Source organism: Aquarana catesbeiana, linkage group LG03, assembly GCF_042186555.1.
Source record: "Aquarana catesbeiana isolate 2022-GZ linkage group LG03, ASM4218655v1, whole genome shotgun sequence".
Taxonomy (NCBI): Eukaryota; Metazoa; Chordata; class Amphibia; order Anura; family Ranidae; genus Aquarana; species Aquarana catesbeiana.
Genome location: NC_133326.1, coordinates 50371107 through 50396426, shown reverse-complemented (window position 1 = coordinate 50396426; position 25320 = coordinate 50371107). Strand labels below are relative to the sequence as shown.

Sequence of the window (25320 nt, the reverse complement as noted above, 5' to 3'; positions counted from 1 at the left end):
TGCCAATGGTCCCAAAAATGTGTCAATATTGTCCGATATGTCCGCCATAATGTCACAGTCATGATAAAAATCGCAGATCGCCGCCATTACTAGTAAAAAATAAATAAATAAGAAAAATGCTAAAAATCTATCCCCTATTTTGTAGACACTATAACTTTTGCTCAAACCAATCAATATACGCTTATTGCGATTTTTTTACCAAAAATATGTAGAAGAATACATATTGGCCTAAACTGAGGAAAAATTAGCTTTTTTTAAAAAAAAAATGGGGATATTTATTATAGCAAAAAGTACAAAATGTGTTTTTTTTTCAAAATTGTCACTCTTTTTTTGTTTATAGCACAAAAAATAAAAACCGCAGAGATGATCAAATACCACCAAAAGAAAGCTCTATTTGTGGGAAAAAAATGATGTCAATTTTGTTTAGGTACAACGTCGCACGACCGCCCAAATGTCAGTTAAAACGACGCAGTGCCGAATCGCAAAAAGTGTTTTGGTCAGGAAGGGGGTAAAATCTTCTGGGGCTGAAGCGGTTAAAAAGAAAAAGCTGTATGACTTGCTTTGCTTGCACCTCAGTAGAACATGCTGCATCCAAACAAACTTGGGTAAAGCAGAGCCTTTGAACTGAACTATAGTATTCCACTGAAGTCAATGGGATTCTGCTGACCTGTGTTTGACATGTCAAAACGTGTTAACGCATGTCAAACGCAAGCCAACAATTCTCGTGATCTTTTCTTAGACTTATCTCACGAGTTTCTGTTCATAGACCACTTTGAGCACTTGATACATTACCAGCCCCTATTTTGGTTGATGATCTAAGCAAAAGTAATCAGTAGAAATGTGTGAATGAATTCTTTGAAGCTTAGTGAAAACAATCACACATCCAGGAATAATAATGAGAGACTTGAGGTTCTTCTTGAAAGTATCAGAATCATCTGAAAATCAATTCACTCAGCTCTAGCAATCATGGTTAGGAAAAAATATGTGTACATTAGCATAGACTTTGCGCTATAGAGTACTCGTGTCCAGATCGTGCACAATAAAGTATTTACATATTTTGAATAAGCAGTTAAAGGGGTTGTATAAGCTTTTTTACATTTTTACCTACAGGTAGGCCTATAATAAGGCTTCTCTGTAAATAAAATGAATATCTCCTAAATCTACACGGTTTAGGAGATATTCACCCTCCATGCAGCCCCTGACATCAGCGGCTCATGCGATGTGAAGGTCCGGCGAAGGGATGGCATATAGTGCCGGAACTTTCCGGAATGGAGGACTCCCGCAAGCGTGCGTGGGAGTGATGTCATCGCAGCTCCGGCCACTCACAGCGCCAGAGCCGCCAACCCGGAAGAAACGTCGAGGGGATTGACCAGGATGCGATGCGGGGGCTTCGTTCTAAAGTAAGTATTTCATAATGAGCTAGTATGCGTGCATAGAAGCTCATTTGGCCTTTGCCTTACAGGTTTTTTGGGGGGCATACAACCGCTTTAATGCCCTTTGACCACTTAAGGACCGCCTGCCAGAAATGTACTGTGGATGGGCAAGCAAGCAAAACACTGCTGCCTGCTTCCGGGTATAGGAAGCGTGCATGCGCGCCCCCTTCCCACTGACACCTGCTGTGTACAATCAGTCTGTCTAGCTCAGAGCCCTTTGTTGACAATAAACACAGGACTCTGTACAGAGGGAACAATCTCTCCATTTCTTACCCCTGCAAAGCACACATTGTTAGGCACACATTTAACCCCTTGATCGCCCTAGATCAGGGGTGTCAAACTCAACTTCATCATGGGCCGCATCAGCACCATGATTGTCCTCAAAATTGTATCTGTAAGATTATATGTCCAGCGCATCCCCTCCCCTTATATTAGATGTCAAAAGCCACCCCACCATCAGAAGTTGAGTCCCCTACTTTCCCTAACATCACAGTGCACCCCCCATCCTTATGCTGCTGCTGGGAAGAAGCTGGATGCATTGCTTGAAAGCAGAAAGTAGGGGTCTGGAGGAGGACCAGAGGAGGGCTGGAGCTCTCCTGCAGCTGCAGGAGAGGTATGAGGGCCACATGAAATGGCCTGGAGGGCCGGATTTGGTCCGCGGGCCTTGTGTTTGACACCTGTGCCCTAGATGTTAACCCCTTCCCAGCCAGTGTCATTAGTACAGTGATAGTGTATAGTATTATCACTGATCACTGTATTAGTGTCACTGGTGATGTCAGTGGCAGTTAGTCAGTTCCCCCAGCGTCAGTTAGTGTCAGATTGCTTGCCGCACTATCGCAGTCTCATTATAAATCTCCAATCACCACCATTAGTAAAAATCCAATATATATACCATAGTTCATAGATGTTATAACTTTCACGCAAACCAATCAATATACACTTATTGGGATTTTTTTGTACCAAAGAAAAGTAGCAAAATACATTTTGGCCAAAATTTATGAAGAAATTAATTTTTTTTTATCTGATATGTTTTATAGAAGAAAGTAAAAAACATTGTTTTTTCTTACTCAAAATGTTTTTTTTTGTTTATATAATAAGAAAACACAGTGGTAATCAAATATTACCAAAAGAAAGCTCTATTTGTGTGAAAAAAACGACTTAAATTTCACTTGGGTACAATGTTGCATGGCTGCGCAATTATCAGTTAAAGTAACACCGTGCTAAATAACAAAAAATGTCCTGGTCATGAAGGGAGGTGAAATTTTCTGGAGCTTAAGAGGTTAAAGGCAAGCCCTAATTCATCACTTTAAAGCCTAAGTTTAGTTGTTTTTTTTTAACAGCAAAAGGGTTGGTACTTACATTTGATGAGGAGTGTCCTTTGTGCCGGTGACAGCTGTCATAGTGGCTGTTCAAGGTTCTCTGCCCCCCTTTCATACCCTTCAGCCATGTTGTTCTGGTGTGACCTCATGAACATAGCTTGTGGCATCGCTCCAAGCAGGAATAAACCTCTGCCTAAGACCCTCAGGGTTAAGGGGGTGCTGGCAGTATCCATAAGCTGATCCAGAGAGCAATCATATGTCTGTTTGGGGAGTTCGCCAATCAACCCAACCCGCATAATCCAGAAGTGCTCATCGGCATCAGCCTGCTAGTGTCCACTAAACCATGGCACTGATGCATTTTGCCCCACCCGCCAGGGGAGATCAGACCATTGGGTGGGGCGAAACGGTTGGTTTAGCGGACAGCCACAGACTGAGGTTGCTTCTCAGTTCTGGATTACATGGGCTGGTTGGGTTAGGCGGCGATCCCCACACAGGCACATTCTTCTGGTGCGTTGTGGCTCAATAACAGCTCTGGACCTGTGCAAGGCACTTATTAACCACTTATGGACTGCCGCACACCGATGTTACGGCCTAACTTTGAAGAGGAATATCGTTGTTATGGCAGCAGCTAGCTACCATAACCCCGGTATCCTCTTCTTCGGCCGGCGGTCAGCTTCAAGATAAAAGTGGTCTCTGCGGCAGATTTGCCGCTCCCGCCGCACTTACCCTCCGGCGCTTACCAGAGCCGTGGGGTAGCGGCGGTGATCGGGTGTTGTCCTTTCCTGGGTATGGAGACGAGTGAGGGGAAGATGGCCCCCACCCGTCTCCATACCATTGCAGGGCGGAAGCGACATCAAAAGGTCACTTCCACCCATAGCTCTTAAAGGGCCATTCTTTTTTTTTTTTTTTTTTTATTGCATTTTAGTGTAAATATGAGATCTGAGGTCTTTTTGACCTCAGATCTCATATTTAAGAGGACCTGTCATGCTTTTTTTCTATTACAAGGGATGTTTCTGCCACCTGCCAATTTTTTTTTAAAGAATAGTGTAAAAATAAAAAATAAAAGGTAAAATAAATAAGGAAAAAAAATTTAAAAATTATAAACGCGCCCCGTCCCGCCGAGCTCACGTGCAAAAGCGAACGTAAACGTGAGTAGTGCCCGCATATGAAAACGTTGTTCAAACCACACGTGAGGTATCGCCGCAATCGGTAGAGAGAGAGCAATAATTGTAGCCCTAGACCTCCTCTTTAACTTAAAACAACAAACAAAACAAGTCCAACGCACAAAAGTCCACGCATGCTCGGAATCAAGCAGGAGGAGCCGCACTGGCTATTGAACTTCCTTTTTCTCGGCTCGTCGTACGTGTTGTACGTCACCACGTTCCCACGTTCGTAATTGTTGGCCAACATTTGTGTGACCGTGTGTATGCAAGACAAGTTGGAGCCAACAACCTTCGAACAAAAATCTGCGGTTTTGTTGTCGGAAAGTCCGATCGTGTGTACGGGGCATAAAGGGTTTAAAGGTAGTACAGGGCCAGACATGGAAACCAGAAAGTAACTGAAGAAATACAAAAAAAAGTTTAAAACAAGTAAATAAAATATACTTCCCTATCTATTTCCTAAAATTAGCAGTATAAGCATTAAAAATAGTCAATGTTGATTGAGAGAGTGAAGTTCTGCTTTAAGGAAGAATAACTTCACATTAAAAGCACCTAGACAGGCCAGGGATGGCTTGTTTTAAATCTTACTTCCTACTTGTTAAAGCAGAAATTACTTTTTATTTTTTTTTTGTTTTTTTTTTTGAAGTGCTGTAGTTTTTTTTTCTTTTAATGGCAGAAGAGACTGTGAATGTCTCTTCTGTCATAGATGCATCTACCTGTCTCTCACTTTTTTCTGTGAATGCAAATTGAGCCACTCATGTGCAGTTCATTGTACAGTCTGGGCATGATTCTGTGCTGGGACAAAGTAAGTCCTGTGTGAATGTGGGGGTTATACCATCCCAACCTGAAGACTCTGAACCTGGAAGAAGACCAGGTGAAGATGGAGGGGAGCACAAACATTGCAATGCTGGCAAAAAATTGCAGTTGCAATGCTGGCAAAAAGCTCCTGAGGGCCCATTTGTTCTGGCAGCATTTGTATGGGCAACTAGCACCGGTATGGGTGACAATGGCAGGAATCTGCTGATTTCTGCTGCTGTTACTTCCACCTGTGAGCAGCTAGCTGAAGCCGCCAAGCTCAAAGTGCATCCAGCAAGGATCACCGCAGGTAATCGCAGGCTGTTCAGACAGTCACTGATAGCTGCGGCTGCCAGGGACCTGTCATTGAAGTGTACAGTGCTTGGCGGCCTCCAGCTATGAGTTGCTGTCTGAATAGCCTGTGATTACCTACAGTAATCTTTGCTGGATGCATTTTGGGCTCAGCGGCTGCAGCTAACCACTCACAGGTGGCAGAAACAGCAGCAGGAATCAGTAGAATCCTGCCGCTGTCATTCACACCGGTGCTAGTCACCGGTGCGAATGCCGCCTAAATAGTTTATTATCCATAGTCTGGGCACAGGTGCACTTTAGTTTTGTCTGGATGTAAAATGTGTCTTGTACTATATATATGCAAAGTGGTAAAAAAAAAAAATTAGGAGTTGTCTCACTTCCTTTGTCTGTTTCTCTGCAGCAAAACCATTATGCAAGAATACTACGAAATAACTAGTCTGGTGCAAGAGGAAATAGCAGCTGTTCACCGGGAAATAATTAATGCCATTACAAGTATCAACCCTACCAAAGAATATGAAGACTTCAGCCAGATGAACAGGTACACAGCTGCAGTATGCCATACTAAGTAATGCCTATGGAATTATATAATGACTACCAAGCAACAAAATGAAAATTGCATAGTTGCATATTTCTAGTCCAGACTGTGGATAAATACCAACTTTGCATAAAATACCTGTGCCATTGGGTCAGGTTGCAAACGCTGGAACAAGGGAAAGTATAGGAGACCTGATGTAGCTACCAGTAGTGGTTTCAATGTTCTAAAAGTAAGAAACTTGGTTATAAGGGAAACCAGTGAGGGCTGGTGCTCCATTTTTGTAGGGGGGGGGGGTGCGGGACTCCCACTGTGGCTATTGTATTCTGACAGTCCGTACCAGCAGCTGTCAGAAAACACCTACAGCAGCTGCATTTCATGGGATGCAGCTGCTGCTCAACTGACAGTTTTCTGCCCAGCTCCTTCAGTTTTTTTAATCTAAGAATGTCAGGTGAATTTTGAGCAGTGTATGGCTAGCACAACCTCCTTCAACCTTGCATGCAGGGCCGCTGATAAGGCAATACAGCCAGCCCTCCTATACTGGGCCCGGACTCCATCAGTTCAAAAGTCGGGCCCGGGCACCTACTGAGCAGGAGGTCCGACACCGATCCTCTTCTGCGTCTAGGGTTGCCACCTCATCCCTTTAAACCTGGACACATATTAATTACACAGGTTCTGTGGCTGATTAAGGTGGTAATTAAACTCACTTGGTGCCTTATCTGCATTTAATTAGCCTCAGGACCCGTGTAATTCAAAGGTGTTTGGGTGTAAAGGGATGAGGTAGCAACTCTTTCTGCGTCCCTTCGGTTCCACTGCCGGGGGATTGATTCCAGCACAGGCACTCCTTGCATCTGCTGTCCAGACCCCCTGTGTGGGCATTTCCTCCGCAGTGCTGCCGGCTTCCCTCCTCTCCTTTTCTGCCAGAAGCTGCTGCAGGCACACAGGGGGATATTTCAGTATGGAGAGTGGGGAAGGGGCCAGTAAATATGTAATTTACTGGCGCCTTTCATTCCTGAATGAACACAGTGAGCCATCGGTACCAATCACTCCTGTGTTCATTCGCCACCGAACCATAGTAAACGGTGTTTACTATGCTTCCATTTGTGAATGAGCAGGAAGTCTCAAAGCGCTTATTATTCATTCATCTGTGCAGCTGAATATACAGAGAAAAGGACTGATAAATCTATGTCCTCAGTGACTTTAGGCGGGGGAAGGGGTCCCAGTTAGGTAGGCTGTATGGGGCCCCGTGATTACTAACAGCAGCCCTGCTTGCATGTCAAAGTCCTCTCCTTCCATGGGGGGAATCTAATTATTGTATGTGCTAGCCAAACTCCTCTGCCCTTCCCTCACCTCCCTACGTTACCTTTATGTAGCAGGTGGGGGAAAAGCTAAGGGGGATACTATAGGTTTTTTATTAAGCTGTAACTAGTTTCCTGATAAAACAAGACCAGACTGGGAACAGGACAGGTCATTGGGGAAATACACTAAACTCTCTATTTATCATTGTATTTATCAATTATTTTATCTAGGTCAACAGTGGGCCTGCCACCTGTAGTGAGCTTTGATACAAGTTTACTGGAAGAATCCGACAACCTCGAGGAAGAGGAACTTCAGCTGAATGACCTGACGATAGAGAGTGTGCAGCATACGTATGTATGGATGAATTTGTATAGGTGTGGCAGGGGGTGTGGAGTACTTTTGTAATTATACATATTTCTGGAAATAACTATTCATTATTAGTAAATTAAACACAACAGGACTTTTCAATTACTCCTGAAATGTTTTACCCAGGGCCGCTAATAAGGAGGTACAGTCAGCCCTCATGTCCCAACCCTGGGTCCCATCAGGGTAGCAAGGGATGCAGGTAGGGGCGACTTTCAGTCCATCATTTCCCTAACCCTTAGTCTTCTCTCTCTCTCCGCTCCTCATCCCTCAACTGCAATGTACAGAATCCCCCGCAACCGTGGCATAACCTGGTGGAGCTCACTGCATAAAAAATTTCAGAGGATCGGCTGTGAGCTGTGTATGTTAACTGCTATAGAAAGGACCCCAGGGGCAAACTGGCACTACCTTTCCAGTTGAAGCCTAAATCCTGGAAATGGGAAGAGCCCAAATATGAGCAGCAGGGGGAGTAGTGTGTCAGAGGGTGCAGAGAGTATTGGATGATGCATTGGCACAGATTAAATGTAATGAGGGATCCAGGGGGTGCAGAATGTGGGGTAATGGGGGATCAATAGGGAGACTGCAGAATGTGGGGTAATAGGGGATGCATGGAATGCATAATGGAGAGTAATAGGGGATGCTGGGATGCAGAATGTGGGGTAATGAGTGATGCAGCAGGTTCAGGTTGTAGATTAATGGGGGATTCAGGGGATGTAGCATAAAGAGCAATTGGGGATATAGGGTGTACAGAGTGTGGAGTAATGGGGTAGCAGAATGTGGGGTAATGGGAGATACAAGGAGATGCAGTAGTGGGGGATGTTGGGGGATGTTAGGGGTACAAAGTCTGGAACAAGGGGGGAGTGCAGAATGTGGGGTAATAGGGGATGTAGGGAGTGCAGAATGTAGAGTAATGGGGGATGCTGGGGTGCAGGTTGTAGATTAATGGGGGATGCAGGGGTCCGCAATAAAGTGCAATGGGACATATAGGGGTACAGAGTATGGAGTAATAGGGGTGCAGAATGCGAGGCAATGGGAGACACAAGGAGATGCAGATTGTAGGGTAATGGGGGATGCAGGGAGTGCAGAATGTAGAGTGAAGGGGGATTGAGGGGGCCCAGGGTAGTGCGTGTGTATGTTGGGGGGGGGGGTCAGGGATATATTGTTAGATGTAATAAGGGCACAGATAGAGTAGTAAAAGATGTAGATGGTACAGGGTGCTGGTAGTTGGGGATGCAGGTGATTCAGAGTGTTGGGGTAGTGGGGGATACAGTGGGTAGGGTGTAGTGGGGAGCGCAGGTGGTACAGAGTTTGGGGGTGTGGGCAGGGCTGCCAGTTGGGGGGTGCTGGGGGAGCTTGTCTGGTAGGTTGTATGGGGCCTAATATTGATTTCTAATAACAGCCCTGGTTTTACTGCTTTGCTTTGTAGCTTCTTACTTGATCTGATGAGAGGGAATTCCCCAGCTTTTTAAGTATAACTAAAGAAAAAATTTTTGTTTGTATTTGGATAGAGTGAAGAGGGATTCGAACACCTGTCAGGTTTTATTGCTATCTGTGTCCCTATTAGTAGTAATCACCCTCTCTATATGTCTATATATCAGTACTAGTGCAGTTTGAACCCCAGTCAGCACACTATCTGCATCGAGTTTTCATGTTCTCTGTGTACATGTTACATAGTTACATAGTTACATAGTAGGTGAGGTTGAAAAAAGACACAAGTCCATCAAGTCCAACCTATGTGTGTGATTATATGTCAGTATTACATTGTCTATCCCTGTATGTTGTGGTCATTCAGGTCCTTATCTAATAGTTTTTTGAAACTATCGATGCTCCCCGCTGAGACCACCGCCTGTGGAAGGGAATTCCACATCCTTGCTGCTCTTACAGTAAAAAACCCTCTACGTAGTTTAAGGTTAAACCTCTTTTCTTCTATTGTTAATGAGTGGCCACGAGTCTTGTTAAACTCTCTTCTGCGAAAAAGTTTTATCCCTATTGTGTGGGTTTCTTCCAGGTACTCCTGTTTCCTCTCATGCAAGTAGGTTGTTTTTGTATCCTGTGTAAAATTGGCCCTAGTATGTGTATGTATGCATGTGTGATAGGGACCTTAGCAGTGGGCGCTCTTTCTTTTTGGGGGGGGGGGTGCGGCAAACAACCACCCATCCCCCCCCCCCGAGGGGCACTCACCCTCCCACTGTTTGCCGGTGCACCAGTGTCCTAAAAGGGGCTGGCTGCATGGATAGCGGAGGCTGCGATGAACGGGGGGGGGGGGGGGGTGGCGCCATTAATGGATGGGCCTTTGTAAGCTCTTTGGGGGCAAGGACTGATGTGAATGTATAAGATGTAAAGGCTGCATAAATTGACCATTTTCATCAAGAGTAAAGGTGAAAAAAAATCCCAAGTTTTGAGTTGTCACCAGAAAATGAAAAGAAGGAACATTTTCCTATGGGGACACTAGTCCTGGCGACCTTGGTGACAAACAGGGATTTTCCCCAATATCTTCAATGAGACACAGATGGCAAAATAAAAACTGACAGGGGTTATAACCCTTGACTTACGCTATCCAAAATGGGGGAAAAAAAAGCACTCCTTAATTAAAGATGGAGTGAATAGGGCCACATCTCAACTGCGTACAATGCAAGCAGTTGCGCTGCAGTGGTGTGGGCTTTTCAGGCTTAAAACAGGTGGTGAGGAGGCGACATAGCACATCTCAGCCACCTGGCTACCATCCTTTTAAAAAGCAATTCACTGCAGATCACTTTTCACCGGGATGGAAAGCACTGCTGCAAATGTAAATCAATCTTTAAACATACATACTAGGTTGCTATTTTAAATTTAAATAGCTGTTACCAGAGGCAAGGGTGGACAGGAGAATGGGAAAATGAATGCTGGTATGTCACCAGACCTGCCAGTTTACTCATGTCATTTATAATAGCGCCAACAATACAGATTTTAGATTCCAGGAGATATCATTTGACCACTAGGGGTCAGTATGGACTACTTTCTTTTTGGGCTCATTCATTATAAGGCTTTTGCCTTGGATGTATTTATCTGAGGCTGCAATACTTTTTTTTTTTTTTGTTCTTTACCTTGGTGGGCATGTATCTTTCAAGCTGATTATATAACTAAATATTTAAAAAAATGACACCACCCGAGTAATCCTAATTTAATTGTGTGGAATGGTCAATCTATAGGATGAAACCTTAAAGTACTGATTAATGCCTTATGAATTTAAATATTTTTTAGCAGAAATAATCCTACCATGACAGGCCAGCTCTGTTTTCAAGGCAGGCGACCATTGTTACTTCAATAAATCCGACATGAACTCTTCCCAATAAAGCCCTCCACATCTGCCTATGTACTGCTCGCCCAATGGTTTTTCCACTTTCCATATTAAAATGTTAAAAACACAGAAAACAGATGTTCTGATCCGTGCTGGTAAAAGGCAAAAAGCAGATGTGTTACTATTACTGTGGCAGCTGGATTATGATCTCGGCTTTGTAAATAATTTTCATATTTCAGCTGCAGACATTATTGTCTTACCTTTTCCTATATCAACCCATCCCATATAGGAAAGTGGAGAAATGCAGAAAATTGTTCTGTGTACACATTTTTTAAATACTTCTATTCAGTTAGAGATCTATTTATAAAAAAAAAAAAAAAAAATTAAAATAAATCACTGTATGTCATTGAATGTGCACAGGTGTCACAATAATTCCAGTAATGTGTCTATATATGTGACCAAAATGTGGTATTGAAATACCTCTGTCAGTAAATACTGCATGGTGGCCACTAGTTGGCGATCATAGGAAATTATCATATTAACCCCTTCGTGACACAGGTAAAACAAATCTTAATGCCTGAACACAGTTTTGCAACTGTAACATGTGTTATCTGTACATATCATGGCAACCACAGTGCCTTGAAGAAGAATTCATCTCTTTGAAATTTTCCACATTTTGTCATGTTACAACCAAAAATATATTTAATTGGGATGTTATGTGATAGACCAACACAAATTGGCACATAATTGTAAAGTGGAAGGCACATATTAAATGGTTTTAAGAATTTTTTTACAAATAAATATGTGAAAAGTGTGGTGTTCATTTGTATTCGGCCCCCCTGAGTCAATACTTTGTAGAACCACCTTTTGCTGCAATTACAGCTGCAAGTCTTTTTGGGGATGTCTCTACCAGCTTTGCACATCTAGAGAGTGACATTTTTGCCCATTCTTCTTTGCAATATATCTGAAGCTCTGCCAGATTGGGCGGAGAGTGTCTGAACAGCAATTTTCAAGTCTTGCCACAGATTCTCAATTGGATTTAAGTCTGGACTTTGACTGGGCCATTCTAACACATGAATATGCTTTGATCTAAACCATTCCATTGTAGTTCTGGCTGTATGTTTAGGGTCGTTGTCCTGCTGGAAGGTGAACCTACACCCCAGTCTCAAGTCTTTTGCAGAGTCTAACAGGTTTTCTTCTAAGATTGCCCTGCATTTGGCTCCATCCATCTTCCCATCAACTCTGACCAGCTTCCCTGTCCCCGATGAAGAAAAACATTCCCACAACATGATGCTGCCACCACCATGTTTCACGGTGGAGATGGTGTGTTCAGGGTGATGTGCAGTATTTGTTTTCCCCCACACATAGCGTTTTGCTTTTAGGCCAGAAAGTTCCATTTTGGTCTCATCTGACCAGAGCACCTTCTTCCACATGTTTGCTGTGTCCCCCACATGGCTTCTTGCAAACTGCAAAAGGGACTTCTTATGGCTTTCTTTCAACAATGGCTTTCTTCTTGCCACTCTTCCATAAAGGCCAGATTTGTGGAGTGCACGACTAATAGTTGTCCTGTGGACAGATTCTCCCACCTGAGCTGTGGATCTCTGCAGCTCTCCCAAAGTTACCATGGGTCTCTTGGCTACTTCTCTGATTAATGCTCTCCTTGCCCGGCCTGTCAGTTTAGGTGGACGGTCATGTCTTGATAGGTTTGCAGTTGTGCCATACTCTCCATTTTCGGATGATGGATTGAACAGTGCTCTGTGAGATGTTTTAAAGCTTGGGATATTTTTTATAACCTAACCCTGCTTTAAACTTCTCCACAACTTTATCCACGTCCTCTCTGGTGTGTTCCTTGGCCTTCATGATGCTGTTTGTTCACTAAGGTTCTCTAACAAACCTCTGAGGGCTTCACAGAACAGCTGTATTTATACTGAGATTAAATTACGCAAGGTGGACTCTATTTACTAATTAGGTGACTTCTGAAGGCAATTGGTTCCACTAGATTTTAGTTAGAGGTATCAGGGTAAAGGGGGCGGAATACAAATACACGCCACACTTTTCAGATATATTTTTATTTTTATCATTTTCCTTCCACTTTACAATTATGTGGCACTTTGTGTTGGTCTGTCACATAATATCCGAATAAAATACATTTACATTTTCGGTTGTAACATGACAAAATGTGGAAAATTCCAAGTGGTATGAATACTTTTTCAATGCACTGTATGCTGAACACTATAAATGTCTCGGCTCCACCTGCTCCACACCCTTGATGAAAGGATATGATCCTGAAAGGTGTTGTAAGTTTCCAGGGGGCTTCTATTTGATTGACCACTGTTGGACCATGCTTGGATGTTAACATCCAATCAGCATTGTTCACATATACCAGGGGTCAGCAACCTTTTTCCACTTAAGGGCCGGATTCAATGTATGTGAATGCATGGAGGGCCAGTAAACAGTACAGGTTTACCTCACATTAAGGTGCTTCACTAATACAAAAGCCAGTTCACCCCAAGGGAGCATGTGGTTGGGGATTCAGATTTTACCGCCTCCTCCCCCATCCTGGCACCCAAGGGTGGCTGACAGCAGCCCTGCCAGCCACCATGGTCTGTAGATGGGGTTCCTGTCCCTAGGGGAAATGGGGTCCCTGCCCCCAGGTGAGAAGGGGTCCCTGTCCCCAGGTGAGAAGGGGTCTCTGTCCCCAGGTGAGAAGGGGTCTCTGTCCCCAGGGGTGATGGGGTCCCTAATAGGGTCCCCCCTATTGCAGTGTCCTCTGTATTCCCATAGCAGTGTCCTCTGTTCCCCTTCACATCACTTCCATAGTGTCCCTTGACCCCTTCCACCATATCAGTTTCCTGTGCCCCCCAAAGCAGAGTCCTCTGTCCCCTGCACCCCCATCCCCCCCCACTGTAGTGTCCTCTGGCCCCTGCACCCCCCCCATCCCCCCACTGTAGTGTCCTCTGTTTCCCCATAGTGTCTTCTTCCCCCCCCCCCCCACACACACACACACACATACACAAATACACACTGTGTAGGTAGAACTCTCCTACCTTACACAGGTGTACAGCAGAGCAGAGATCGGAGATCGTATCACAGGGCTGGATGGGGGCGGGAACTGCTGAAGTTAACTTTTCACATTCACAGGCTGATGATTGGTTGTTAGGATCACCAATCACCTACTGTTTAATGTGAATGTTTAATGTGAAAAGTTAACTCCAGCAGTTCCTGCCCCCATCCAGCCCTGTGATACCGGCCGTTGTCCAATGAAGAGGAGAGTGGCGAAAATGCCCGTTCATCACGGGCACTGAGCGGTGCATTTAGCGGTGGCAGGCCAGGTGCGGCCCTCGGCCTGTAGGTTGCCGACCCCTGGCGTATAGAATCGTTTGTTGTCGTATCATAATATCAGCCTTTAATTATTTTAAATATTGTGTTTAATAATATTTGTACTAAGATTTTAAAACTTTGTCTATTTTTGAGTCTTGAACATTTGTAGGCCTAGAAAGTCCCTTAGTGGGGTGTCCGCTTCCTCCTTTTCTGCATATATTGGGATTTTGGCCTAACCCTTCACTGACCTGACCAATGTACTGGGTTTAACCCTGACACTGACCTAGATCAAACCCTGAACTAGCTATTTTGTTTTTATTTATGTATTTATCTATTTTTTACACACACTTTTTTTGTTTACAATTTTCTCCTCTGGCAAGGAGAAAAAGATACAATATATCTTTTTTCCCATTCAAAAGGAGAAAAAAAAACACGGGCAGGCTGTGCAGTAACTGATCACTGTGATGAGCTATCACAGTGATCAGGGGATCGGGAACTGGTCCTTCTGGTTCCCAGTTACACTCTCTAAAGCAGCACACTCTCAAACCCAGTATTGTATATATGTGACCCCAGGGATAAAGACCCACTTCCATGAGGCCGCATATATGCAAACATTCAGCAGAAAGGTGCATTAAGGGGATTATTTGACATTTGTATATGAATTTATTTTAATAAACAGACCCCTTACTTAGACCCTTTAGTTAACTAACCCTCCTTAACCTTACACAAAGGCTGGAAGGGGTTGTGCACGTGCTGCAGTCATGGCAAAAGTTTGACCTCCTATTACTTACTGTGAAACATGGTGGTAGAAATGTTGTGGATCGCGGTTGCTTTGGTGCTTCAGAGCCTGGGCAGATTACAGTCATTGAGCCAACTATGAAATTCTACATGCTCCCTCCTTGCAGTTGCTTTCAAATTTGCGGGAAAGGCACCAAGCACCATGAAATAACTGGGCACCTGATCAGTGAACCGCCCCCCCACCTGAGCTGAGCCTAAAACTCAGTCTGAGCTCAGCTGATTCGGCTGAGCTTGGCTCTGGCCTGGTCTCGGCTGGGCTTGGGCAGGGGAGGCAGAGCGGCTGATCAGGTGCATGATGACGTCATGGCGCCTGGCACCTATCTCACAAATTTGAAAGCAAACTACAAGGAGGTGGTGCAGGGAGAGAGGAGGACCAAAGGTCTAAAACTGCAGGCAATTACAGGAGGTCAGTGTGTGACAGCTCCTGGCCACACGGACTCTGGGGGGTGGGGGGGGGTCACTGATGTAAGGGGTGAGTGGAGACCCTAAGGTAAGGGGGACACTGATATAAAGGTACCCCCTTACATCAGTGTCCTCACTCCCCTCTTATATCAGTGAACTCCTCAGTGTATTCACTCTGTGGACTCTGGTATAAAGGGAAACGCTGATATTAGGGGGTCTCTGGAGACCAGTGAACCTCTTACATCAGAGTTCCCCTTTACACTGAAGTCCACACCAATCCCTCTTACATCACGGTCCACAGTGTTCCCCTTTATATCAGGGTCTGCAGAGTCCCCCCTTGCACTGTAAAGGGGGGACTCTGCAGACCCTGATGTACTGTGAAGGGAAACTCTGTAGACTCTGATGTAATGGGGGGATTCAGTAAAGGGCCCCGGAAATCAGTGGGAAGGGCTCCAGGCTAGGGGCAGGGGAATCCTTCATAGTTTCTTGCACCGGGCCCTAAGGTTTCTAGTTACGCTTCTTACGCGCTTGAGCATTTTTTTTTTTCCGTCAATTCAATGGCCAGAATAAGCTAATATTAATAATAAATAAACACCGAGCGCTTGACGCGGCTTAGGCCCATTTTCGAAGCTGCTTTTCTCCTGCCAGAAAAAAAAGCATTTACAAAAGCCCCGGTGTGTATGAGGCCTAATAGCAGCAAACCCCTTCCAGATTGGTCAGTGTTGCCGGTTTTGTCCTTGCCTAAAAAGTGGGAAGTTCTGAATACATTATTATAATAAGTTGTTTTAATGCTTTGTCACTTTCATTATGCAGATTGACTTTTCTGGAAGAAGAACTCACCAGAGTCTCAGAAGACGTTAATAGTAAGCAAGAAGCCATGAAACTGCTTCAGGTTGATGTAACCAACGAGGAGAAGCGTTACGGAGACCAGTAAGATTTACCAATATTTAATTGATTCAAATAAATATTTTAGGTTTAAGTTTAGGTATGGACTATTTTACATAGTTACATTGGTCCAGCTTGGACCAATGTAAGTATGTATGTGCCATAGCTGTGGGATCCCCGTGGAAGCTGAAAATCATTGTAGTAGTTGTTGTTCCTACAGTGATTGCTGTTAGCTTCTGGATCCCGCACCTAGCAGCCGCCCTGCTGCTTACTGAACACAGCAGGTTGCTTACTCTGCACAGATGCCATTCCAAGAACACATTGCACTTGATATTCATTCTCTGACTGGATGAGGTGGAGAGGCTTGGTTGGTGACATTGTGATCTCCAATTCGTCCAATCGGAGAACCCTTTGCATTCCTTGAGGAAATGCAAAGGGTTCTCTGATTGGCAATCGTGCCAAGCAAGCATTCTCCTATGGTCACTAAGCAGCAGAATCTCTCAGCACGGGGCCCCGGAAGCTAGCAGCGATCATTGTAGTAGCGATGACTACTACAGTGATATTTGGCTCCCACGGGGATCCCACAGGTGTCGCACATATATACTTCCCTCGGTCCTAGCTGGACCATTATAACTATAAAAAGCAGTCTATATCTAAACTTCAGCTTTAAAATGTAACTCCACTTTTGTTGAGAAAAAAAACATTCCCATCTGGGCGATCTATGTATATTGCAAGGATTTTAAAAAACTTTGTTGATTCCTACCTTTTGCTTTTCTGAAGAAATCCCTGTGTGTTTCTCTGTATCCATGTGGGAAAGTGTATCTAATGGGAGTGGTTTCATAATTATAAATCAGCTGCTGCACCTGTAGGGCTCTAATGAGGAAAATTGCAGGGTCTGCATCCCTTTAGACGCGATTTCCTATTGGGAAAATCCGTGAGCCAATCACACACGCAGGAAATTATGTTTCTGGGGGGGCGTTCTGTATACATTCTGTGTACAGAACACCTCCTGGTAGCCATATTGCATTTACAGAAAATTACAGAGCTGCAGGTTGAAAAGGAAATGTTGTTTTTAATAACATTCTGTTACAATTTGACTTGTGTCACAATTGTATATACTATATTATTTTATTTGCTATTTTTTTCCCATAAAAGTGGAGTCACCCTTTAACCGCTTCAGCCCCGGAAGATCTTACCCCTTTCCTGGAGGGGGTGCAGTTCCACATCCTTGCCCTGGGTGCTAGATGAATTTGTCCTGATACTGGGTAGGACAGTGCTGGGTGGCTATTCCATCAGTAAAAGATCCTTTAACCACTTCGGCCCCAGAAGGACTTACCCCCTTCCTGACCAGAGCACTTTTTACGATACGGCACTGCGTCGCTTTAAATGACAATTGCGCGGTCGTGTGACGTTGCACCCAAGCAAAATCTACGTCCTTCTTTCACACAAACAGAGCTTTCTTTTGGTGGTATTTGATCACCTCTGTGATTTTTATTTTTTGTGCTATAAACAAAAAAAGAGCGACAATTTTGAAAAAAGAGCAATATTTTTTACTTTTTGCTATAATAAATATCCTCCAAAAATATATAAAAAAACTACATTTTTCCTCAGTTTAGGCCGATATATATTCTTCTACATATTTTTGGTAAAAAAAAATCGCAATAAGCGTATATTGATTGTTTTTGCACAAAAGTTATAGCGTCTATAAAATAGGGGATAGATTTATGACATTTTTATTATTATTTTTTTTTTATTAGTAATGGCAGCAAGCTGCGATTTTTATCATGACTGCGACATTATGGTGGACACATCCGACACTTTGGACACTATTTTGGGACCATTGTCATTTAGACAGCGATCAGTGCTATAAAAATACATTGATAACTGTGTAAATGACACTGGACGGTTAAGGGGTTAAACACTAGGGGGTGATGAAGGGGTTAAGTGTGTCCTAGGGAGTGATTCTAACTGTGGGGGGGATGGGCTACTACTCACATGACAGCGATCACTGCTCCCGATGACAGGGAGGAGTGATCTCTGTCATGTCACTAGGCAGAACGGGGAAATGCCTTGTTTACATGGTTACACGGCTCCATGACATGATCGCAGGGACACCGGCGGACATCGAGTCCGCGGGTTCTGTGGGCACAGTCACGCTGTACACGGCACCCGCTAGCCCCGCCAATTAAAGGGGACGTACAGGTATGCCCATTTGCCCACCGCTGCCATTGTGCCGACGTATATCGGCGTGCGGCGGTCGGCAAGTGGTTAAAGCTGAACTCTGGCCTTCCCTTCAGTCTTGCACAGATGTACCGCCTCTCCTCCTGTACTGAAATCGCTTACTCTGATTCCACCGCACACTGTGAGCTTCTCACAATCTGTATTAGAGTTGCAGCAAGTCAAATGAGCCCACTTCATTACCTGGCTTAATCACCGAGGAAGCTATGTACTGCACCCCGTCAGCAACCCCCCCCCCCCAACCAGCCATGATCTGCCTGACTTGCATAGAGAAGCACAGAGACCCAGGGATGATATCACTGAATTTCATATAATGTATGTAATGAAAATGGAAAGTTTTTATATGAAAAATTTAATTAGTTGTTGTTGGGGGGGGGACCAGGGAAGGTAAAATGTGTATAAGTATTTCAGCAATATCGTAATTAAGCAGTCCGTTTTTCAGTAAAAGAGACACTTGTACAGTACTTTTATTATAACATAACTTCCTCTTCATTCTGCAGTATTGTAGTGACATTTGACCCTCCTTTTGTTCGTTTTTTTGCTTATCTATTACTGCTTTGAATGTATGCAAAACTGAACCTGAATTGGTTTTAGTAGATAAGACTTATAACAATCATAAGTGACATCATACGTTGGGAATTCCCAAGTAACATGATGTTCTTTTTATATGTTTTACAGGTTTAATCTGCTGACCAAATGTCAGACTCTTCAGGATGCCATTGTTCACTATCAGATGTCTGTGTGTAGCAAGACGAAGCTGCAAGGCCAGAGAGACATGGTGAAGAAGAAGATGAATGAGTTGGGATCACGAGATCCTCCTCCGGCACTTCAGTTGCAGGATGACGGCCTGTCTATCTCCTCTGTTGTGAGTTCACAATCTTTACTAGGAAAACCTGAAAGCCAGGGGAGATGTCTTCTGCAATTTCTGGTTTTAGAGAATGAATAATAAACAATACAGCAATATGGTGATAACAGGGCCGGCCCTACTATGGGTCCCGGTGGGTCCATGGGACCCAGGCGGCCTTTTAGGAGGGGCGGCGATACGGGCAGACTGCCCGAGGACCCGAGGCTCCCTCCCTGCAGCGTGCAGTGTCATGCTGCTTGCGCTGCCTGCACATTGGGGGCCACTCCACGAGGCACCCAGCTGTAGTAGTCCACAGGGAGCAGGAGAGGCGACAGGGCCGGGAGCACCGCTGACTCAGACCCTGCCCCGATGTATGGTCGGGAGAAAGCCAAGGCTGCAAGTGCAGGGGTTTGGAGTGGGAGCGGCAGTGCTGAGATCCCCGGAGCGCTGATCGTATGTGTCGCGAGCTGGCTGGCAGGTTGGTCCTTCGGCTTCTCCCCAATGCGATGCCTGTGTGGATTGTCTGACGAGGCTGCATTGATGGACACTGATAGACTGCATTGATGGACACTGATAGACTGCATTGATGGACACCGATAGGCTGCACTGATGGGCATTGATGGGCTGCACTGGTGGGCACTAATGAGGTGGCACTGATGGACACTGATAGGCTGCACTGGTGGGCACTGATGGACACTGATAGGCTGCACTGGTGGGCACTGATGAGGTGGCACTGATTAGCACTGATAGGCTCCACTGATGGAAACCTATGGGCACTGATAGGCTGCACAGATGGGCAATGATAAGCTGCACTGATATGCACTGATGGGGTGGCACTGATAGGCTGCACTGATGAGGCTGCACTGGTGGGCACTGATGAGCTGGCACTGATGGGCACAAGAGCCAGCAATGCCAACCAGTAAAAAAAATTAAAAGTCCATAAATCTGTCCCATAGTTTGTAGACACTATAACTTGTGCGCAAACCAATCAATATACGCTTATTAGGATTTTTTTTTAACAAAAATATGTAGAAGAATATATATTGGCCTAAATTGATGAATGCATACGTTTTTTTACATTTCTGGGGGATATGTATTATGGCAGAAAGTAAAAAGTATTGTTTTGGGTTTTTTTTGTTTTTTTTCAAAATAGTCGCTCTTTCTTTGTTTATGGCACAAAAAATAAAAACCGCAGAGGTGATCAAATACCACCAAAAGACAACTATTTGTGGGGGGAAAAAAAATGACATAAATTTTATTTGGGTACAGCGTCGCACACCCGCGCAGTTGTCAGTTAAAGTAACGTAGTGTTGTATTGCAAAAAAATGGCCTGGTCATTAAGGAGGTAAATCCTTCTGGGGCTGAAGTGGTTAATAGTTAATTCATTTCAATGGCCTGAATGAATTATGAAAATAATTGGCACCCAAGCGTTTGACACGCCTAAATGCATTACATGTGTTTACAACTTGCACGTTTTTGTTTTTTTTCCTGCCAAAATGCAGCTGCCAAAAAGAAAGTCTTCTAGGAGAGATGGCCAAATGTCCAGTGAGCCTTAAAGGGGTTGTAAAGGCGCATGTTTTTTCACCCTAATGCATCCTATGCACCTTGCAGTCACTGGCCCCCCAGCCCCCCCTCCTCCCGTTTTACTTACCTAAACCCTGAAATTACGTTGGCGCATCCCCGCCGTCCCCCTCTCCACAGGTTCCCGGCTCTTGATTGGATAGATTGATAGCAGCACAGCCTTTGGCTCCCGCTGCTGTCAATCAAATCCAATGATGCGTGTGTCGGGGGGGCGGGGCCGAGTCCTGCATTCCTGCCTCTATGGACCTCGAATGCTGTACTCGGGAGTGCGCCCGCAAGGTAACCCCCTCGGGAGAGCGCTTCTCCTAGGGGGTTATCTGATGCGGGGAGGAGCCGCAAAAGCCGCCGAGGGACCCCAGAAATGGATGTTCGGGGCCACTCTGTGCAAAACAAACTGCACAGTGGAGGTAAGTATGACATGTTTGTTATTTAAAAAAAAAAAAACAATATTTTAGTATCACTTTAAGCAAAACTGTATTTCTTGTCCCTCTAAACCTAAAGAGCATTAAACCCTTGCAGTGCAGTTCAGCCCCACTGCAAGGGAGGATTTTAACCACAGAGTTCAGCTTTAAGAATAAAGTAATATATTACAATGACTCTATAATCAAAAGTTAAAGTTTGCATGAATACATTACTAACATTATACAGCAGATGTATGATTTTTCAGGAAAAAAATATGTCTTTTCATAAGGATTGCCTGAGGTGCAAAACCTATGTGAGCACATCAAATATTGTTATTTAGTACAATAAATGCGCTCAGCTTTTTACCTAAAGCCAGTCATTTCCACAAGGGGAGGAGAGAGTGTTGGAATTGAACATAAAGCAGTAGCACATTCTGAGTACTTCGCCGCTGAGCTTTTATTTTTGCTGTAATCATTTAACAAAACACCTGGCTAAAAAAAACATTGTCTTGTTGCCCTATTGTAAGGCCTATTGTAAGGCTTATTGGCCTTAGGCCCCTTTCACACTGGGGGCATCTTTCTGGAGTGCGGCTGTCCGGATTTTCTCATTTACTTCAGTGGGGCGGTGGGGGCGCCGGCGGTAAAACAGCGCTATTTTTAGCGCTGTTTTACCGTCGTTTTTGCGGCTCTGTTCGGCCGGTAGTGGTGCAGTTTTAACCTCCGCTGGCGGACGAAAAAGGGTTAAAACCGCTCGAATAGCGGTATAGCCGCGCTATATGATTTCAATGGGCAGGAGCGGTGAAGGAGCGGTGAATACACCGCTCCTTCACCGCTCCAAAGATGCGGCTTGCAGGAGTTTTTTTCTTCTCCTTCCAGCGCACCGCTTCAGTGTGAAAGCCCTCGGGCTTTCACACTGAACAAACAGCAGCGGCTGTTTAGGGGCGGTTTGCAGGCGGTATTTTTAACGCAATAACGCCTGCAAACCGCCCCAGTGTGAAAGGGGTCTAATTGGAATCGAGAATATTTATTTATGAAATGATCTATATTTCTACAATAGGTAAGGAGACGATTTTATTCTTTTCATGTACAGTCACCTGCAGACCACTTTTTGCATAACTCCCAATTGTCCCTCATTTGGAAGGACCGTCCCTTTTTAAAAAATAAAAAATACCTTTGTCCCTCTTTCCTTCTCATTTGTCTCTCATTATGGACACATGTGTAGGCCTCTTTAATAAATGCAATAAATAACTACCAAAAGTGTAAAGCCCAGTACACACGATGAGATTATCGGACGAATGACCGTCCATTTTTTTTTTTTTTTTGCATGCAAATCTCAGATCGAATCGAAACAGTTTACTAAAGTAATAAAATTTCTCGTAGGACAGAATAAAAATTCGGAAGTGATGTCCTGTGTTCATTTTCAAATGATAGCTGTACTGCTTAAACGAAAATCGCACGATCCGGCATCGTACGAAAAATATTTTTGTGCATGTCGGATCGAATAATATCAGATGAACTGTCCTGATCTGCTCTGGAAAGCTCTGTACTAACGATCCGATTATCATACGATTGCTTCGAAAGCGGTACGATTTAACATTAAAACTAAGGGGCGTTTTGTAAAACATTCATTGGCCAAATATCAGACACACTTGTGCAATCTGAGTGAATCTAATACAATAATTCCTGTATCATCAGCTCCATCTAGTGGCCAAAATGCAGTGTGTGTGTGTGTGTGTGTGTGTGTGTGTGTGTGTGTATATATATATATATATACTAATTCACATGGGAGGGAAGGGCCCTTGTCCCCATCGATGATCAAGGTGCTTTCCACCCCCCCATTTTGAGGGCATGTGGCCTGGTATGGTCCAGGAGGGGTGGGAGTCGCTCCCCTTTCCTGACCTCCAGGCTACATGCTCAGATAAGGGTCTGGTATGGATGTTGGGGGGGGGGGGGACTCCACACTGTCTTCTTTTTATTTTGGTGTGTCTGGTATGGTCTTGGAGGACTCCTCTCTGTTTTTTTTTGGCGTGGGGTTCTCCCCTGAAGATTCATACCAGACTCAAAGTGCCTGCTATGGTCGGATCCTCTTCATTGAAGTCACATGGAAGCGGACATGAAGTTGTAGGGCAAAGTCGGATCGGAAGTTGTCCAACTTCCATGTCAGAGCAGCGTGAACCCGGCCTAAAGCACTATTAAACCCCAAACCAAAGCAAACCAAACATTAAATGTAGTGGCTGTTTTCTTTTTAGGGTTTTTTCCCTCTGTTTTAACCTGGTGATCTGGACAGTAACATACGTCCTGTATAAGAGTGTCCCCACTCTGGATGAAGGAGCACAAGCGGCATCTTTGGACAGCAGCATTGTCAGTCTGGGGGGAGGGGAATGTTAGATGGACTAGCAGTTTTCGATACACCAACAAGTTGAAGCCAAACTCCGACTAATACTTCATGATCAGTTACAGCATACAGTTCTTTTTTTCCTTTTGGGATAAAGGTTTTACATGAATAAATAAAAGTTGATCATTGTAAGCACCCCTGTTAGTGGCATATGGTTTGTCTCATCCCTGTAACTGATAGATCTGCAAGAGAGTTTGTTCTTTTGAAAACCGACAGACTTACTGGCCAGGTCACCAGGAGAAAATAAGGGAAAGAAAGCCTTAAAAAGAAAACTAATGCAACCATTACATGTAAGAATTGGTATGCTGCACTATAATACATGTTTGTTTTTGGGATTAATATTGCTTTAAGCTTGCATGAAGGTTTCTGTGAATGAATATTTTATAAATAGACCCCTAAACTATTCACCCATCTCAGAAAGTTGGGAGCTCTGCTTTTTGGTGTCTGATATTACTGTTTGGATGTGTATTGCATGGCTGGAGCGTGCAGGGTTTCATAGTTTTGTTGGAAGAAGAATATATATATATATATATATAATGTCCAACACGTTTAGCCGCTAAAAATAAAAGCCTGGGCAGCAGAAATGAATCTTATGGCCACAACATCTATAAGATTTTTTTAAATTTGTGTTCTGCAATAACGGCACAGTTAATGTGCCCTAATTGTTGCAGGACTGTAGCTGGCAGTGTGATTAACTAAGCATCAGGAAAGGAAAGAGGGCCTGTTGGGGTATTAATGTGAAAGAAGCTATAACCCCCTGTATGTATTCTCATATCTACTTCATTTTGTAAAGCAGACTTTCCATGTAAATAGAAAGCATGTCACTTCTGCATTCAAAATCCTGCCTGTTCGCCATTTTTTTTATTTTTCAAGTAAAGTTATACTTTAAGTTGCCACCAGAACAGGCATAGAGGTTACATTTTCCTGCTGAATTGGATGAAATGGGTGGATGTCAGCACCTCCCTGCTTGACAAAAGTCAATATAAAAATAAGGGTTGCACTGATACTAGCATTGTTATCGGTATCAGTATCGGTACCGAGTATTTGCACAAGTATCGGCACTAGTGCAAATGCACCGATACCTGAAACTGATACTTTCAGGTTCGGTTCTCTGAGCTGTCAGTGGGTCTCCCCTGTTGACAGATGAATTGTTATAGAAGTCCGATAATTGGAGCTGTCAAAAAAAAAAAGCAGCCCGAAATGTTTATTAACAACATTGCTCAGCCCTGAAATGCTAAAATAAAAAGAAGCATTGTTTTTTTTTTTTTTTGTATATTTCTGTTTCTTCATCTGCAGATCAAAGGGATGGACAAATATTCCTCTGTTTAACCCCTTAATAACTCTTAATTTACTCTAATCAGCCTTAATTAACTCTCTATTCTCATCCATTTAATTATTATTTTCCTGCTTTTTTCTTTTGTTCACGTCTTTTTTAGATACGATAAACAATTAAAACTTTTTTTTGTTTGCTTTGTTTGTGAATATTTTACACATATATATTAACATATATTTACACATTTCACATTGAAAAAGCGCTAAATTAAAAAAAAAAATTATTTATTTGATTTGTAAATAACTTTTCAATGCTTTGTACCATTGCTGACAGCTGCGGTAGGTATCGGTAATTGGTATCGGCGAGTACTAAAATAAAAGTATTGGTACTCATTGTAAAAAAAATGGTATCGGTGCATCCCCAATAAAAATTGAATGAGCCATGTTAAAAATACTCAACCAAATGGTGATTGCTTCCTATCAGATGTGACAGGTATTCAGGTAGCCACAGGTGCCACAGTTGTCTGAATACACTAACCAGCAGTGGCACCTCCTCCATCCATTCTGTTTGGTGTGGATGGAGGAATCTATTGATTTTTTTCTTGTTCAGACCCGGGGCCGTATATGGCTAGCTTTATCCTTTAGATCAGTGGTCTCCAAACTGCGGCCCTTTGCTTGCATTTATCTTGCCCT

General features: G+C 43.8%; 1 protein-coding gene across 1 annotated transcript in view; it reads left to right on the top strand.

Moving 5' to 3' along the window:
• FES (FES proto-oncogene, tyrosine kinase) overlaps positions 1 to 25320 on the top strand; it is a 235336-nt gene that overhangs the window by 112043 nt on the left and 97973 nt on the right. The window contains exons 6-9 of the mRNA XM_073618513.1: positions 5420 to 5557; positions 7081 to 7200; positions 15825 to 15941; positions 18813 to 18999. Of these exons, the coding sequence (XP_073474614.1) occupies positions 5420 to 5557; positions 7081 to 7200; positions 15825 to 15941; positions 18813 to 18999 (562 nt within the window). The remainder of the gene's footprint in view (positions 1 to 5419; positions 5558 to 7080; positions 7201 to 15824; positions 15942 to 18812; positions 19000 to 25320) is intronic.